General features: G+C 34.2%; 1 protein-coding gene across 2 annotated transcripts in view; it reads right to left on the minus strand.

The window, feature by feature from the left end:
• Window positions 1-1,610: 1,610 nt before the first annotated feature.
• Window positions 1,611-20,041, minus strand: part of TBC1D32 (TBC1 domain family member 32) — a 76,001-nt gene continuing 57,570 nt past the window's right edge. For both annotated transcript variants that reach the window (XM_058836815.1, XM_058836814.1), the window contains exons 28-34: window positions 18,818-18,901; window positions 10,217-10,286; window positions 9,307-9,422; window positions 8,177-8,331; window positions 6,568-6,708; window positions 4,586-4,774; window positions 1,611-2,310 (exon numbers count right to left, since the gene is read on the minus strand). In XM_058836815.1, coding sequence (XP_058692798.1) covers window positions 2,191-2,310; window positions 4,586-4,774; window positions 6,568-6,708; window positions 8,177-8,331; window positions 9,307-9,422; window positions 10,217-10,286; window positions 18,818-18,901 — 875 coding nt within the window. In that variant the 3' untranslated portion in view covers window positions 1,611-2,190. The remainder of the gene's footprint in view (window positions 2,311-4,585; window positions 4,775-6,567; window positions 6,709-8,176; window positions 8,332-9,306; window positions 9,423-10,216; window positions 10,287-18,817; window positions 18,902-20,041) is intronic.

Raw genomic sequence — 20,041 nt, forward strand, 5'->3', positions numbered from 1 at the left:
TAAATACAGTCATGATGGAAAGCAAGGAGGAAGCAGCTGGAAGAGGAAACCAGAAAAATACAAATAGATTTTGAGATAGAAACTGTCAACATCTCAGTAGAATAGCTCCTTGACAGAAAATAAGGAGCTGAATGGAGAAACTTATATATAAACCAGCAAAGCTGGATAAAGGAGTCTTCAGACTGGAGGTAATATAGCATGTGAGCACGTCTTCAGGTATCTGTTGCTAAAATGGTCATTTGTTTTCAGACCGTTATTAATCTAAAGAAGATGCCATTGGTTTCCCCATCACTTCAAGCTTTATTTCAGTCTACTTGTAATAGGCATCAATGTCCTGTTTCTGTCATAGAGCACAATGGAATTTTAAATTATTATCAGGTATTAAGGTTTAGCATTTACATAAAATTTTCATGCACTTTTTTATGGATGTTCTCTAATTAACAACCTCAGCATACACGGACTGTATGAAAATGTAGCTGTTTTGCAGATGGGAAAGTTGCAGTTGATTGAATTGCTGAAAGCAGTGCAAAAATTGCTTTTATCAGCAGCACTGCTTAGTACTGAGGCTTCGCTTTCTACTATTTGTATTTGACTTTTCTTTCTGGTTATTGTGTACTGGATGTCTTTGGATTAATTTGATGCAATAGTGATGAAAATTGTTAATATTAAGGTCAGCTCTGCAGCACCTCTCTTCTTTGTTCTCATACAAAATGAGAACTAGAGTCATGGCTAGAGTCCCTGGGTTACTCATGGCTATCACAAGGGCCTGTTTTCCTGAAAAATTTCTAGTGCTGCTAAAGGATCTGATGACTTACTTCATAGTGGGTATTTAATCAACCATGGTCTGTCCAGAAACATGTATATATTAGTCTTAGAGTGTTATTCACTACCAGGATGTTTGTTATTTGTTGTTTCTTGGTTTGAGATATATGCCAAAGTAAGGTTATTTAAGAAAAGAGAAACTGCTATTAAGGTTAAAAGAATGGGTATCATGAGAGTCATAACATTCACTGGCCTCAGTGTCAGGCAAACACTTGGTTCTATCGGTTCTCATCATAATTCCCTCCTCGTACTTGCCAGCCTCTTTTATTCATGTAGGTGAGCTAACACAGTTCACAAAAGTGCAAAAATATTTTAAACATATCTTTGCTAGACGGGAAAAAAGCTAAACTTGTGAACTCATGAAATGCAGAGTCAGGAAAGTAGAAGTTAGTGGCAAAACCTTTGTCAGTGTTCACTCTTAGGTTGCATATCATTTCAGAAATTTCACTGCAGGTTCTAATGTGTTTTCTAATTTGAATTTGAGTATGTGCTCAATTCATGTATATATCCATTTTATCTAGAAAAGTTGTTTTTCAGGAACTTTGCAGTAATGTTTAGTTTGTCTCCCAGGAATGTGGTAACAATATTGGATAAAGCTAAATTCAACATTTGTGGTTTCCATTGGACTTCCAAAACACTTATTTTATCATTAATTTCTAATCAAAATATTTTGAGATTCTGGACATTCTGTAAAGAAAAAGTTACTACATGTGTTGAAAAAACATAGTATTTTCTTTTTTAGCCAAATAATAATTTTTAAAGATTCTAACTTCATTCAGAACAAAGGCTAATAATACTTTATTACATAAAATTATTTTTTTTAAAAAAGACAGGAATAACAAGTCTTTTTTCAATGCATATATTTGAACATCCCATTTGCTCAACATTATGCACAAAGTTGGAACAGATAATTTCATTTTCATTTGTTGACCTTTCATGCATATGAATACGCAATAGCAGTTATTCCTAGATATAAAAAATAAATCCATTTGTCAGACCTGAGCAAAATATGAAAGCTTTAGGATGGTGCTACAAGGAGATGACAAAGAGAAAATGAGTTGAGAACAGGTTCAAGGCTTTATAAGGAAGACACTTCAGCATACTACAGGTGGCTTCTGAAGCTGCCTTCTGCTAACTGAAAATGAGGCTGTGCACATATCCTGTCTGGGAAAATCTGGTTATCAAAAGTAGGCTATGTCTTATTGAAAAACTATATTATGAAAACCCCTCATTTATTTTACAGTATGTACATTTCAACAGCCTGGTAGATTTTAGGAGAGACTGATGTATCAGTCAATCAATCAATCAATCAGCATCCTTTTAAAGGATTTAATCAAAACTGTAAAATAAAGTGCTTGTTTGCTTCATCTATGTATTCTGTGCTCTTATGGTCTTCATGTCTTTCAGCAGCATTGGTCTGTAGAGCTCCTCCAAGCTTTCCATGTAGTCTAAATAATTACTCACTCGAAATCCATGCAGTGCTTCCTCCTGCACAAATACACATAGAAAGCATTTATTAGCTACGGAAAAAAAAAAAAGTACAACTCAAATTTAATCAATTCCAAGCTTCTAAAGATACCTCATTTTGTTCTGATTGTTAGAGCCTGGCTGTTTAAAATGGGTTTTATTATGTTTTATTTCGGAATATAGATTTGGCATTATTTGCTTCCAGGCAGTTTTTTTTCTAAACGCACTTGCATGGGGACACTGTTTACCTCATTTTTGGAGAATATTTCATTGAAGATTTTTAAGCAAAACAAAGTAAGCTTTAAGAGAAAGTCAGGTATTAAAATACTCTTTTGAAAGAAGATTTCTACATCAGCACATGGCATAAGTTTATAAGTGTGGCTTTTATATCCAGCTAGATTCTAAAGAAAAACAATAGATGTGTATTTTTAAAATCATTGATAAAAGAAGAGCTTTCTGAAGTGCTTAAATAAAAGTAGAATAAACTGTTCTGTACCACTACAAGTGAATAATTCTTACTAACTCCAAAACACAGTAGAATAAAGTGTCCTCAGGAAACAAACAGGTAATGTTCCTCCTCATGGCTACTATATTGGAAGGATAAGGAAGATGCACCACAGAACACAGGATCCTAAAGAATGGTTAGGTAAAAAGGGTTAATTTGTTGCTGTTGCGTACTCATCATCTACTAATCAGTATTACTGTTGCTGACAGCATGTGCTGCAAAAAAACTCTCTGGAGCCAGTCTCTGTGGACATAAGCTGTACCTCTGGAGTATTAACTGTGAATCTCTGCTAAACAGAATTCTCTTGAGAGCATCTGCTCAGGCTTGGAAAACTGCACTTTGACATCTGAACAGGAATTCAAAATAGTTTCTATATTTCTTCTCCTCTACACAGAAGCAAGTGAAAGTAAGATTTTACCTTCCAAGTTGCTCTTCATATACTGTGAGAAGGCTGACTACAGTAGAATATAAAATTTTATATATATATACATATATATATATATACATACATATATCTGGAACTAAATGGCATGTAGAGAGAGGACAAGGGGGAATGGTTTCAAACTCAAAGAAGGTAGGTTTAGATTAGGTATGAAGAAGAGCTTTACTGTGAGGATGGTGAGGCACTGAAAAGAAGTTGTGGAAAACTCTAGAAGTGTTCAAGGCCAGGTTCAATGGTGTAGTGGAAGATGTATTGGAACTAGATGATGTTTAAGGTTCCTTCCAATCCAAACTATTCTACAGTTCCTGTTTTTTTGGGTTTTTTTTAGTTTCAATTAATTAAGACTTACAGGAGGGCGAGTTAAGTATGCTCATTTTTTTCCGCAGTGGTCACTCAATAAATTGCAAATATTCCAGTACTGCATTAATTTACATTCTTTTCTCATTAATTTAACAATACCATGCCAAAACTTTAGTCTATTTATACTGCATGTTGCAATAGGAATTCTCTCTTCAATATTTTACATATTCTATCCAATAATGCCATCAAGATATACAAGATTTTTAAGACACATCCAAAATCAGGGAAAACAGAACAATACATTCAATTAGACTGTGGATACATTCATTAGACTGTGTACCAAACATTTTCAAGGAAGCTGATCGGGCTGAGGTTTTTCCGTATTTAAGAACACGTAAGTTGGATGCAAACCAGTTAGAAAACTATTATCCTTAGGGCAGACTATGATGCAGATATCTAGTTCTCAAAAAATTTTCGACAGGTGAAAAAAGACCAGAGAAAAAGACAAAAATATCCCTGTGAAGATGAGTAGGATACCGTATCTATTTATGACTACAGCTACAGCTATGCATTACCCTTCAAAAAATCCCAGACCCAAACATGATTTATAATCGGGAAATAATATGAAATTGTGAGGCTGGTAATATAGTAATTGGTATTTCTTCAAACTACCAGCTTGCTCAGCTTTGTGCCACGTCTCTACAAGCTTCAGCAAGAGACCACAGTGCAAACCCACCATTCTGGAGAGCATGTCGTTCAATGAGATTGAGCCCACATACAGAGAACTGAATCAAATGCTCTCATGACTTAATGTGCCTATTTTCTTTGCTCATGAAGGAAATCTCTCATTCCAAAATGCAGGAAAGCTATTTTCTAGAAAATACTATACATAATTTCCTTCCAGGGAACAAATTAAATTAAAGTATTATTTCACTCATTTAAAACGACTGAGTGAAATTCAGTAAGAGTTTCAGATTAAGTAATGTATATATCCTCAGTATTCAGAGGTTTGCTTCTTCTCAGCAGTTGAAAAATTAAGAAACTCTTACTTTCAGAAAAACCTGAAGATCTCGGGCCTCTGTGTGCTTCAGGATGTCTTGCTGTAGGTGTCTGAACACAGAAATACACATATATATTTGATAATCAGGACCAAGGAAAATACATATGGCAATGTAGTGACAGATCTCACTCCAGTCCATGTAATTCCAGAAACACTGAGTTATCCATTGCAGACAGATCTAGATGAGAATGAAATTGCATATAATTAAATCATTCTATACATTCAGTCATAATCAATCAGCTTTATCTCTTTTCTATATTAGAGAACCTTTTCCCTATGACATTACCCCAGGTGTGAAAACAAAAGGGATAAAGTACAAAAGAAGCCAAGATTCACCATTTTTTAATGCAGAGCCTCTGAACAGACTCCTAGTGAGTTTGACTAGGTATAACACCGACATAACACCCTATATCCATGCATCTCACTTGTACGAGTATATTCTGGCACCTCCTGAGGTTGAAACTCAAATACCAATGAAAGCAAAAGTGATTTTTTTTCAAGATTTTGTTTTAAATGTGGCCTAAAGGGTATGACAGTGATGAAGGCATGTTCAATGTGGGTTTTCCTTTTAATTAAAGTACTTCTCTGCATTATAAATGAATGTTAGGCCCTTCTCAACGACACACTTTCATTTAATGAAGTGAGTACGAACACAGTGACTCCTTTGCCCTGTTCTAAATTACAACGTATTAAGAGGTATAATGCACATTTCATTTGGTTCTAGCCACAAATTTTCTTCTAATCATTCCTTAAAGTGTTTAAAAATACACAGCAGAATTACCCCAATTCTAATTAGATGACAACAAATATAGTATGGCAGTAAATCTGTTTTGGGGTATTTATTGAAGCACACAATCACTTAAATACATTAGAACTCTTTCCACAGTTCAAACTTTGTTTCAAATGCTGCAGAAGAACTGCAAAATCACACAGAAGATACAGTGGCACCCACAAGTGGCATTTCAGTAACTCATTAAATAAATGAAAAAAATCCTTGCTAGCAGTTTAGAACAGTATCTAGACTATTACTAAGTTTACACAATTAAAAAACAGTGTAACTTGCACAAGAGTAGCTGGTGGAGTGCTTGTCCCCATGTGTTTTCCTCATCTCAAAACAGGAACCTTATTACAAGCACCTTATTCCTATGCTGAGATAAATTCCTTTATCTGCTACTCTTCTCTCCTCAAAAACCAAACTCCAAGCTGACTACTTAAAGCAATGTTTGTACCACACTGGCATCTGCCCCCATTAAAAAGTCTCTTCTGCTGGAAATCTTGCAGCAAAAAGGAATTTTAAAGGCATAAGATGAAAAGTATTTTTCTTGCCTGGCACAGCAATGCCTTTTCTCACTGGTGAGATGTCCTTTGCACAGACAATCTAACTCACTGCATGGAGCTCTTTACCCTTCATCATGAATGCAATCTTTACAATGCTTCATCCATAGCTTTCCATACTACCAAACAATTGTTTGTAAGCAAAATGAAAGTTGGTGTTATAGATATTCTTCTGTTGTAACACCTCTTTAATATGAAAGAATAGTGTGTTACCTGTTTGTAATAGCTCATATAAAATTATTTTTTCTCTAATATCACAGGAAGTGCTTCCTAGTATGTAACTACTAAAAATTACTCATTTCTCTCCCATGGTAAATTGTGATAATTATTTCAGGAAATTAGATATTCTGTTTAAATGCTAAATATGAGAATTTAGTAGATATTATTTTTAGCAATTTTTCTGCATGAACATGTAATAAAAGGTCATCAGCTCGAGAACACTGGTATTATTCTATGAGTCAGTTACTTTCTATTTTCAGATGCTCTAAGTCATTACATGTTCTTATCTCTTACCCTGTTTTATAACCACCACACAAGTGCCATTTAGGAAAAATGGACAGTGGTTCCTCAGTGTTCTTGATTTTGTAGATTTAAGTCAATAGATTGATGATACTTTAATACATTTTGATTGGTTACCTGGGATGGAGTGAAACCAGACATGCGGAAGGCTGAACAGACAAGAGGCAACTCAGCTTTCAGCAACATTTCAACATGGTGGGCACTGCAAAAATAGACTGGGTGGATGCCATATTCCACTGTTGTAACAGGCAGGTGCATCTGGTTAACAATAACAACAACATCATCATCAACAACAAAATTGAGGAACAGGATTACAGACTACAGAAATGTGTTGTTTTTTAATATCTTGCTGTGAAGAATATGTAAAAATATGAACTTTCATATGTAAGATAAGTAATTCTGATAATTTTAGAGACAGCAAACAGCATAAACAAAATAGGTTGTACTTCCATCAAGAAAAATATGTGGGTAACTAAAGAAAAGTGTTAATAAATATATCTTCATTGTTACTGTGCATTTGCAGTCTAGTTCCTTATTGTATACAGGCTTTAACTGTCAAAACAGGGATGGAGAAATTGCTGTTATATTTTAAGCAGGAGAACAAAGGGGAAAAAAAAGACTGATTTCTGTTGGATTTCTTCCTCCATTTAGTGGTGGAGTAGAACTTCCATGATATTTGAAGTTGTTTTATTAGTGCACATATCTTTGCAGTATGTGTGGATGGTATGAATGAAATTCTATTACGTGCAGCAAAAGGAGCAGAGGTTTTATCACTGTGGAAGGCTCTGAATATCAATTCCCAGTTCCAGTTACCCTTGGCACCAGTGGTTTTTCAGCACTTGCACAATGAAACAAATTTCAACACCAATTTCATGATGCTGGAACAACCTCAGGCCAGACTCAGTGCTGAATGGACCGATACCATCCTCTCTTCTGGTGACAAGACAGATCACTTGGTATTACTACAGAAGCCTCCATGTAGAAGTACAGAATCTAATCTGTGTTTCTTGTACCCCAGAGTTCTCTGATAGAGACTATAGTTTAGGGTTTATGTTCAAAACATTCAAGACAACATGAAAATGTACAAAGGGTTTTATTTTAAATAGCTGTGAAGACACATAATGAAAGATAGAAATGATGTTTCCTATAGTACAACCTCAATTCAGAATACTGGTAATTTAAAATTGTCAATCATAGAGTATTTTTGCAGTAATTTTTAAAACGTACTAAATATACTCAAATGTATTATGTAAATTTCAAAAGTGTCACCAAAAAAAAAAAATCAAAAAATCAGATGGATGGACTTGCTCTCTTACTGAACTAATAATTAAAATAAAAAGTCATTCAGCAGTATCACAACCTCCACACGGAATTTAATGCCACTAACGAAGTTCGTTTTACTGCCAGCTTTAAAATTCATAATCATTGTCTTTCTATTAGTCTACCTGCTACTTCTCTCCTTTTAAACAAAAATTTGACCCAATAACAGACCTACATTATCCCATGAATTTTTCAGGGTCATGTATTTAGCTAGGGGGCCTAAAGGAAAATATAATACATTAAAAAAAAAATAAATCTAAAAAACAAACAAAAACAAACAAACAAAAACAAACAAACAAAAACAAACAAGGAAACCCAAAAAAAACAAACTAGGGAGATTAATAAAGTCTCATTTGTAAACTTCCAAAAGGAGCCTTTCAGAAAGAAATAGGTTATAAATTCTTACGGATAAATGCAGTCTTGGTAGCCAGAGAAATGCTGAAACAAGAAGTTGTGAAAATTGCTGAAGAAACGTCAGTGTCTTCTCCCTGTCCCCTGACATTATGAGGAAAATAGAAGATGCAAACCAGTCATAACCTACATAGTGCTCCTGCAAGCAGCCTGAATGGGAAGGTTAAGGAACTTGGGCAGAGATCTCCTCCTCACTCTCCTGCATCAACCACAGCTTTCCTTCTTCCCAGGCCCATACATACAGAGATGGGAGCTGGGTTGTTAGACAAAGCCAGGGGGAGCAGAGCTACACAGAAGGTATCATCAAGACACAGTTGTCTCTCAAACTGAATTAAGAGAAAAAATTTAAGCTGTTTTCCCCATATACTAATTTTTTTCAGTCCATATGTATTCAAGACAAATCAATAAAAGTAAATAAAAAGCAAGCCAATGCAAAAAAACCTGCACCAAAACAAGTGTGCTTATAAAGTGCAAGAAAGGAGAATAGTGGAGGAATAAAACAGGAGTTAAAATTATTGAAAAAAAAAAAGTAAAAGAAAAGCCTTAAAATGAGATTTGGCACATTTGACTTAATACACCTGAAGTATAATTTAATAGTGGTATGCAAATCCAACAGAAAAGAATATAGCAAAGCTTGTTGAAAAGCTGTTATCTGTTTTATATTTTTCACAAGAAATTCCACAGTAGATCCAAAAGAACCAGAAGTCTAATTGCTCCTGATGATCAGACTACATCTTCTTATCACACTTATTACGCTTATATGTGCAGTATCATTAACAGTGTTAGGATTGTTAGCGTACCAGAAATACTCATTAATGTTCAAAGGTACATTGCTGCAGGCTCTTTATCACATTCAAAGATGAGATCCCACTCCAAAACAGTTGATGACAAAAATGAATGAGGTTTGCACTTCTAAGAAAGTATGGGAACCAAAATGGTGAATATTTTCTTGAGTGCATTTGGTATGCACTTAACTTAAAAAAAGTCCAAAGTAAAAGTGTTCTTTTAAAAAAAATTAATTCCATAAATGTTACACACCTACATCTCTATTAAAACTACAAACCAGGAGGTCAAATTCCACTGAAATTAGAAGACTATAGAACTTATACCATCAGGAAAGGATATGAAGTGAAGATACCACAGTTCTTTGCTGTTGTTTCAGAAACTCCTCACAATTCATTAACACGAAACACAGCCCATTTTCAGCATCTTCTTTTAGCAAGTTTAAGTATTTTCCATATCTATTTCAAAAAGTTAAAAAAAAAACCCTCTTTAAAGATTACATATTTTTAAAATTCCTAAAAAGAAGAACTCATATTTAATAAACCTTTATTTAAAAGTTAAGCTGTCATAAAATTGTTCATCACTAAAACTATGCTGTAGATATAACTTTTTATGCTCTATCTAGAAAGGATACACAGCAACCATCTACTGCTCATTGTTACAAATCCTCATCCAAATTCCCTTTAGTTCAGTTTTAAGAGACTGGGCTGGGGAGGAACAAGTATTCTAACACACACAACTCCATTTCTTCCTGCACAATATTTAGAATTTTATATAATTATTGTATGTGTAATTATTATAACCAGAATTCAAACATTAATGCTAAATATAGCAATCTGTAGAAATACAGACATCTAAGCTTTTCCATCATCACAACTCTGCAAATTACCAGCCAAATAATTGTTTAAATGGCATATAACTAAGCTTAGCTAAACAGAACCATTTAGAGAAGTAATGTGAGGGAAAAAAAGACACATAATTCAGGATAATGCAAATTTATGGTAAATCTTACTAGCACATTACAATTAGTCTTTACAAAAATAGAGGATAATAACATACATAAACTGTAAAGGTAATTTAATTATGTACTAATACCTTATTCAATTCCAGTTAGAATTCATTTTCTTAAAGTTTATCTTAGATTTAAATGGTATAAAGCAATGAGTTGATGGATTAAGTATTATTAAAGCCATTCCATGAAAATCAAACAAATCCTAGAAATACTCCAGGGAAATATTTTAATACCATGTACCTGACTGTCATTTCAACACCAAGCTGCTGCACAGATGAAAGATTTTCTTTCTTCACATCTGCATCCATGGCTAAAACAAAAGAAAATAAATTAAATAAAGTATCATAAGAAATAAGAAACTGAATGCTAATGTAAAGCTCTTTCTGTGTATGAATACCAGTTCTGGAGAACTGTTTCCTGTTCAAATTTTGGTAGTGTTTGGAAAGGATTCATAAAGAATCTGCATTCTTCACAGACATTTTTTGAAATGAAAATCACCCTCTTTATAAGGAAATATTCATGGTCAGTATGGTTATCATGACAGTTATCAATAGATTTACAGCAACAGACATTTTTTCCATCCCCATATCTTAGCAGAATTTTATCCTTTCCAGCCTAGAAATCAGAGAAGGCAGCCTACTCTAATCCACTTTCTTCCATTCCAGAGGCCTTAAAATTTCCTAGCTGCAATTCCAACTTTTGTTAATAAAGTTCTATTTCGATATGAATCACAGGAAACTCTAGAACTAAATGATTTAAAAATTAATTAAATCCTGTATTTACATGCATTTTTTCATACAGTAAAATATACTCCATTTTCTGCAGTTGTTTAAATTAATTTAAAAAAATTAATAAATAATGATTTATTTATTACCACTGATGTTGAATTTGCTCAAAATATTAAATTCTAAATTAAATTTTAAATGGGCATTTTCCCTATAAGGTACATGTTATCATCTAAGATAACTATACCACAGATAAAAATTGAAGTCTAATAATGAAGTCTAATAATGAAGTCTAATAATTATGAGTTACAAAGCTGAGGGAATAAACCTTTAATATACTTCTTTGAAAGTGCCACTAAAAAAACCAGCAGGAAATGTAACAAATGAAAACCCTTATTAACTGACAACATTTGTTAAAAATGTAAATAATTGACATGAGCAGCAGTTATTATATTCATGTAAATGATAAATGTAAAAATATAATTAAGTAGATCACACAGTAACTTCTTATGTATTTTTTCTATATCCTCAGACAGAGAAATCAAAGTGAAGGATTCCCTGGTTATTCATGTTGGTAAACACCCTATTTTCCTGGCACACAAACAGGGACTAAGGTATTAAAGATGAAATAGTTACAAGTTCAGAGAGGAAAGGACTCAAAGGCAAAAAAACCACAAACAAACAACAAAACCAAAACCAAACCAAAAAACCCCACCAAAACAAGAACAAAACAAAAAACACAAACAAACAAAACCACAAAACCCCCCCAAAAATCCCTCAACCAAACAAAACAAAAAACTGCAAAACAAACAAACAAAAAAACACCAAAAGGAAGATTCTGTCTAGTCATATGAGATGAGGTAGGTTAAAATTTTTATGAAGAAAATAATATAGCAAAATCACACTCAAGAATGAAGCAATAAAATTCAGCAGAGGAAGTATGGAAAGAATAAAACCCCATTCTATTTTATAATTTTGACAATGAGCAATAATTTAAGTGTTATGATTGTGAGAAATTAACCTTATACCTTTGACATTATACATAATAAAAATCAACTGCTCTTAGAGTAAAATGATCTTATTCAATAATCTGGTGGGACTGAAACAGTAAACCCACATCAGAGAGGTTTTTTGCAATCCAAAAACCGAAGTTCAAATATCTTTTGCATAGCACACCAGCAGAGCAATCTTTGGAAGAATACATATAAATTCACAGGGCATTTCAGTTAAAATCCCACAGAAATAACTGAAATATTCATAACTTCTAACAGCTCTTGTTCCAAGTTACCTGTTTACTCAGGCTGCAATTGCCAAACTAAATCAATTCATTTTCAAGTTTGTGTGTGCAAGTAGGAAGGCAAGAGGCATATATACATCCTAGAAAATAAGGGGAATTTAAATGAGTTTGCTATGGCTAATGACTAATTCAGTCCTAACACCACCAGGTATAATGGCAGCAGAGGGCAAGGAAAACAATGAGCTCTAAGCTCCAATGCAGTCCTGCTTCCATTTTGAGGTGGAAATGCAGGTGTCCCAGGCCAGCAAGGGTGCAATGAGGAAAAGCTGTATCACAACCCACTGTGTGAGTCCAGTATCCATTCTGTAAGAGTTTACAACAAGTACTGAATGCTCATTGTCCATTAACATTGAAAGAATACAACTCACTTCACTGATTTTCATTAACTTTTCTCCTCTGTTGTAACAATTTCTTAGTGGCTGGAAAGGGCTTTTTTCCCCACCACACCTCCCTCTGATATTTTCCTCTGTATTGTGAAGGAAAATAAAATTAACTTGAAGTCTGGATTGAATAATAATTCTCTATCACACAGTATCCTATCAAGGCAAAACCTCTTGCTTTCAGATACCACTGTATTCGACATAATTACAGCTCCGTACTCTGCTAATCCACAAATTGTGCTTCTTTGTCACGGGTCAAAAGTTTTTATTTTCTCTTTTGTTTTTCACTTAAACTGGAAAGAGTAGGCTTAAGAACACTGCAAAGTCATTTAGAATACTCAAAGGACTACTTCCCACTGATTAAAAACTGGACCTAGAAACCTTAAATGCTCCATTAAACTTAGAAAAATGCTATGAAAAACAAGTGGAATATTTAAATACTGCATATTGTAATCCATGGACAAAAAGCTTGCTTGTTGTGACTGTACTATTGTGATGATGCCCACACATCTGATTCAATGCACTAACTTAATTTTATAGAAAAGTTTTTTGACGAATATTTTTCAATACACCTGATACAACTGTCTCGAAATGCAAAAGGTTTTATAACAAAAAGTCATGGAGAAAAATCAGTTCTCTAAATAAGAATCCCATTCATCCTCAAAGGCTAGACCACCTCTATGAACCGTGAATTACTAATATGATACAGCACTCTGGCTATTATTAAATGGAATGAACAAGATACTTTGGCAGCTTCGTTTTTATTTGTCTTAAAGAAAAAAAAAACTATGGTGAACAGATATTTCACACTTCTTTCTTTAAAAATGGAAAACACTGTAAAACAGAAGCCAAAATTAAACTAGTGACTTGAAGGATATAGGAATTCCCTAGGAGCTGATTTACAATTTAAGAAAATTCTTAGAAAGCACCTCAATGGCCAGCACTTTTCAAAATGTTTTGTGGCATTCAGGAGCACAAAAAAGAGACTCCCATGAGGCACGATTCCCATAGGCAAGGACGTATTATTATTATTAAACTCAGTCTATAACTATAAACACTCCAGCAGCGTAAGTTAGCTGCCATGCATAGTCCTGTGACATTCTTTCTGAGCAGCCTACACTCCAACTAACTATGTCATTTATATTAAAGACTGGTTCTTATCCATTTTCCCTCTTACTGTGACAAAGCTTTTATATGTTTGAGTCAGAAAATGGGCTACATCACATTCATACTGAAATGACAGGATGCCAAGCCGAAACAGCCTTACAGCATATTTCATGTAACTTGGGTGATCTTTGGGTAATACTTGATTTATTTCCCTGTTTAAAGTGCTGTTACTCTGTCAAAGACACCACTGGGTTCCCTTTTGGCCTAAGTAAAGAATATTACTAGAGCTGTCACTCACATTATTGGTTTAGCTCTTTCACTCCTGATGTCCAGGCCAAATGGTTTTATGTCTATATAGATAATCGTTAGAATATTCTAATGGAAGCTAAATTTTAACTTCAGTGACAATAAGAAAGATTAGGTTTCTTGCCATGGATGAAAAATACTTTTGATTCAAAGAAAATATTTAAGTAAAGATTCTGAAAACATCTGAAAATACCAAGATAGCCAGAGCCACCTGCATTAATTCCCACAAATGCTTTAAAATACTTATAAGTATATAGGTATACTTGATATCAGATTTCTAGTCCATGGCTTTGTCCATATAAACTGAAATTGTGAAACTCATATTTTTTTCCTATGATTTATTATTTTTGTTAACAAACCAGCAGGTTTTCACTTACTTTTCAACAAGTACCTACACACTGACCCTGCCCATTGGCAGATACCCAAGTCAATATTAATCTTTATGCTTTCTCATTCTGACATTCTTACGGAAGTTTTCTATTTTAAACATCATTTGGACTTGTGGCAGAGCAAAATTTATGAGTTTCTCTCTATATTCTGTTCTGCTATTTTGCTACTGTTTCTTCATGATGTCACCTCTGTAACCAGGCTACTCATCTAGAACACTTCTGGCTGTCTGACCTCATATTCAGTTAGAATTGTCTATAAAAAAACCTTTTTTCAAAGCAAAGTATTACTTTTGTTGGATTTGAACTGGGAATAGACACAATGTAAACAAGATCCCAGAGCAATTGCTGAAGAATGCTGATGGCTTCTTAGAGGCAATCTCATGTGCAATTCCACCTGGACTATCAAAAGTATCTGTTATGTCATCAGTAGTCTTGTCATAACAATACAAGACCAAAATATTCATATCTAGAACTTCATTATATAATGATCATCACAAATACTCAAGCTGTTTCTGGCAACAGCTTCATTAAGAATGAACTACATTTTCAGTCCTGTTATCTAAATTGGCAATGGGTAAAATGCTTTCTGATAACAGCATCTTCAAAATGGTGGACAGTTTGAAGAACTGCATTTATCAAATGATGCAGAAAGAATGGAAGAATTCCCTTCCTACCCCCTTCCCTTTCAGCCCAATTTCAGGATGTAATCCCATATTTCTCATTTGCTGCTCCTTCTGAACAGCTCTATACTGATACCTTCCCGCTGGTGTTTTTAAAATTTCTCAGTTTGTTACCCAACCCACCTGGCCCCTCAAAGATTAAGAGCTCAATAAATGGCAGAAAGTTCCTATGAGATTTTGTTCTGTCAGAGAACTAAGCCTCATCTAGGAGAAGGAACACACCATGACATTTGAGTTTCATGGCCAAGACCTGAAATCCCTGAGGTTCTGTCCTCACAGAACAGCAGAGCTGTTTCAGAGACAAAGTCCAGTGGAAACAGAGGATTTGACTGCAAGGTCATCTGCAAAAGCAGAGCCACCAAAAAATCTCTGCTGATCACAAAACGTTTCAGGAGTCCCAAGTCTGGAGAGTCTGCAACACACCATGGAGATCAATTAAGAAGCAAAGACACCAATACATTAGATGACTTCACATTTCTCTGAATAGTTTCTCTAAATAGGTTTGTCGAAACCTTGAGAAAACTATGACATTTTCACAAAGTGTTTCTGTTATATTGAACTGGAATTTGCTAACAGAAGAGCAAGAGAATTTTATTTTAGGAACTTCATATCCCTAATATATAATCTATGGAATTTTACTACTACAGCAAATTCTAGTTTCTTGCCATTTTATTACCTATTACAGCTAGACACCAATGATTTGGTTTTCAGTGTTTTAGGATTTGTAAAGGAGAAAGAAAAAAATAAAAGCAAGCTAGAAATTATTAATTCTAGAAAAGGAGACAGACAGATCATTAACATATACACAGATTCGGTCATCTGAATAAATGTCACAGCAGTATCATTGCTGCTAGCAGAAAGTAAACTTCATGTAAAATTTGTGTTTATAATTGAACATTGCAACTGCAGAGTGTTTTATCAGATATTTTTTCCTTCTCTCTTATCTTGAAAATGGTAACAACCCAATCTAATCTAATTTTTCCATATTTGCAAATTTTATAAGAGACTGAAATCCTGAGGGACTCCATAGCAGATGGACAACTGTGTTATTCTAATTACAACTAGCTACAGGTTTACAAAGCTGCCATTTTTTTTAAGATAATCAATTTCTCATTTCAGGAAACATGATAAATGCTGAATATGTACGTGCTGTACTGAATCCACTTTCATGAAAAATGTGACTTTTCTTCATTGAAATGAAACAACTATTAGAAACTGGTTTTCTCAGAACCAAATTTATGTAAGAGAATGGTGGATACACACAATTGCCAAGTTCATGTTGGCTTACTTAGATGTGAAGCTAGAAAGACATTACCTTCTAACAACTCACTAGCTTTACCTCATACAGAAAAAACATGTCTGTAACTAGTTTTAGAATTTAGGTTGGATGGCTCTTACAGGAGAATATGAAAACAATACTGTGAAATAACATGGCATTCAGTAATTCTCCTTGAAGAAATTGCAATGCTTCGTAAGGACTACCAGAAAACCTTGGCAAATGCACAGAAATCTGGCCAATCATTATTCAACCAGTGAGAAATCTAATTTTAAACAAACAAGGTCTGATAAAGATTTGAGTGTGTTTTGTTGTCCCTTTGGTACAAACATAGGAAGCATAATTCATACCTCGGTTCTCAAAGTGCATTAACCTTCCTTCATAGGAAGACCATACTGTTTATTTTATGACGTAAAAAAGAACCCAAAATGAATGTAAATTTAGCTATATGATCGATTCTTAAAATCATGCCCTTTTACTGTTTCAAAGCAGAATTAGAATATGATCACACATTAGAGCCAGATTTTTGCTTCATGTCAATCAGCATGAATTTATTGGTCTAAACTAAATTCCCTGGTTAACCCTTATTGCTATATCTGCCTGAAAAGGTGCTGTGACATTTTAATAACTATTTTTCTATAAAAGTTAAATTAAACCTTTGATGAAATGTGCTGTTTCCTTGAGCAACACCCTTCCCTGGGCTGGAGAGCTCTTCACAAAAGAAGTCTGTGATAATGTTGTTGCTGACAGAGAAAGAATTCAGTAAGTCACCAGCAGTCCTTTGCCTACCTCTTACCACCAGATTACTGACTACCCTTGAGAAGACTTCTCACTTTCCCATTTCCAAGCTTGTCTTCATTAAAGCACATGGACTATCAAAAGCATTTGCACATGGAAACTGTTCATTAGACAACCCTACAGATGTTGTAGCCTTTAGTTGGTAACTGAACAGGCAAACTTAACCAGAATTAATGTCCAATAGTGCCTGTATAAGACCCAAAAAAAACCCTCATTCAGAAAATACAAAAAGAAATATTGTTTCTAAATGCCAAAAGAAATATGAGTTAGTTAATCATTAAAAGAAAATCTTTAAGGCTCAAGAAAACCAAGAACTGAGCTTTTCACTATGTTATCTTTGTATCTATTCTTTCAGATTTTTCATTCTAGATAATTAATTGAATAGATGCACTTGTCACAGAATTTTCAAACTTGGTCTTTTTTCAGAGTTGACATTACATTTTAGAGAAATAATGCAATGTTTATGCCACCTCCATTTAATCAGTAGTTCATCGTGAAATCAATTAAATAAAAGATCTAGGTTCAACCTTCCTGAATGTATTTTAAATCCCAGCTTTGATCAAAAAGTTGAGGAGAGTGGATTAAAAGTAAGGTACTTGACTAAGTGAATGGCGTAAGGCCTACTGTTTGTCTTTAGGGATCTTTTACATTAGTTGGAAGCACTAAGCTATCATAATTAAGGAAGACAGGACTGCTGTCTTTTCTGGGCAAGGCATCCATTTGGAGGATGCACAGTCAGAGGTTTGTTCTTCCTCTAGTTAGTTTTAGCATTTTAAGCTTTTGAAGGAATAGCCAAAATTATTATTTGAATTAGGATGTCTCAGAAATATGTAATTAGCAAGCTTTGTGAGTCCATGGAATTATTTTATTGCTCATTATGCCTCATGAGAAGTTGAAAAGTAAAACAGGACAAGACAAAACACTTCCAGTATCTTTCAAGAAAATATAAAATTGTGATAGAAATAACTGTGCCATCAACAACTTTCTTCATAAAACAGAGATTCTCAAGTGAAATTAAGGGTATCCTGTTAGCAAGCTTTTGAAAGGTAAGGGCCACTACATAAAAAGAAAGACAGCTTCGAAAATTTCTAAAGGGGTTTTATGCTTTGAAACTTCAGAGGCAGGCCCCAAGTCTCCAAGGATATTATATTTGCATCCTATAGATAGGAGAGTAAAATATCAGTATAAATAATAGACTCTTTCCCAAAGCAGGCTTGATTCTCCACAGTTAGAACAAGTACTCTAAATGGCTGAACTACAACCTGAGAGAAGAGTTGTGGACAAACAGTGAAGAATGAAAGTGCATTTTCCAGCAGATATTAACATTGGTTCTAAATATTCTAATTTTACCTGTGCTTCAAAGTATTAAAACACATTACATTCAGAATAAATCAGCTTTATCATTCATCCTTTATTCTTGGATGTAAGCACGATATCTGTATAAAACTAACACTCAGATTACTCTGACAATAAATACATATCCTTTAATACAATATAAAGTATATAAAGTATGTATCTTTGTGGGGCTTTCAAAACGTCAGTCAGATTGCTTATACCATCTTAAATATTTAAGCCACCAGCTTTGCAAATCATCCATAACAGGTGTCAACAAATACTATGAATCACACCCTCACCTACTCTGCATCTTCATTTTTCTATTATACATAGAAATGTGAAAGCCCATCACTAATAACTATCTGTTTTATTCACTCGAGCACATCATTTTCTTCTCCAAAGTGAGGTATTTCCCACCAGTGAAGTAATGAATTTCTGAGCTGTTAAAGTACATTTTAAACAACCCCCAAAATGATACAGATACATTTAGAAGAAAGGCAATTTAAATATGAAGAGGCTGCATGGCAATAAATTATTAGGAGACTGACCTTTATAGCTTCCCATGCTGAAATAACAATCTGTTCTGCTTTCAGAAAGATGTGACACGAACTTTTCAATTAATTTTGCCAAAACTGCGAGAAAAAACCCATTAAAACATTAGAGGCAGCAAAGTATGGAAACACGTCACCTAACTAAGTGACAATATGTGGGAAAGTAAAGCTATTTAAATTCCTGCACATTTATTCATTTTTTTATGGGAGAACAACTCAAAACATGCATTGCATTTTTACATTCCTAAAACCATTCCTAACTTAAATTAAATTTTAATAGCTTTATTGAGAATATATTCAGTGCAAACAAAGAGAATCTCATATTATCTTTATATCCTCCAAGGATTACTTCAGAATTTGTTACATGCTTTCAATATGAAATGAAAATTAACTATAATTAAACTATAATATCTTAACACATTTGTTTGTGTATGGAGACAGGAAAGAAAAACAATAAAACAAAAAAACCACAAAACCAGCCAACCAACCAAAAACCCCAAATAAACCCAACAACCCACATAGAGCAACAAGCTGATACCATCCCAAAATTATGCTAACAAAAGCACATGAAGTTTAAGGGCTGTTTCCAAAAAACCTCAATATAAAACTGCATATGCCATCATAAGGTAAAAATTATTCACTTAAATTTATGCAATAGGAGTATTTCATTAGGGAAATCTGCATTTAATGATGACCATAATGTTCTTAATTTCTTGCTACAGAACTTTGAGTCTGCAGATACTGCATAGCTAAGTCCGATGCTGGTACCTGTTCACTAGGGAGGAAATCTTATCTCCCACCTTGAAAGGATGTTAGCCAGGAAGTTAGCGAGAACTCTTGGTGACAAATCGTTATCCAAACTGTCCCTGATTCCTCAATTCTGCAAGTCTGAGGCTATAGCAACTGAAAACGTGACACCACACAAGTTTAAACAAAAGTTATGAGAAAGCCTTCACACAACCTACATAGAAGAGGCCCATATGAGGTAAACCATATTAGGAATTTAGGATAGCAACAATGAACTTTTTTAATAAGTAAATGCTATCCTAAAACAGCTGCTGTTGACTCCATAAATAGAATGGATACTGATACGTCTCACAAGAATGCAAAGCATGGGAGTGTATTTAGAGAGTAACAACTGCTGCTACCTGTGGGATTTCCTGTTTAAAGACCATGTTACCATTTATAGATGCTACCTGTGAAGCAGGGAGCACAGTGCCT

Source organism: Poecile atricapillus, chromosome 3, assembly GCF_030490865.1.
Source record: "Poecile atricapillus isolate bPoeAtr1 chromosome 3, bPoeAtr1.hap1, whole genome shotgun sequence".
Classification (NCBI taxonomy): domain Eukaryota; kingdom Metazoa; phylum Chordata; class Aves; order Passeriformes; family Paridae; genus Poecile; species Poecile atricapillus.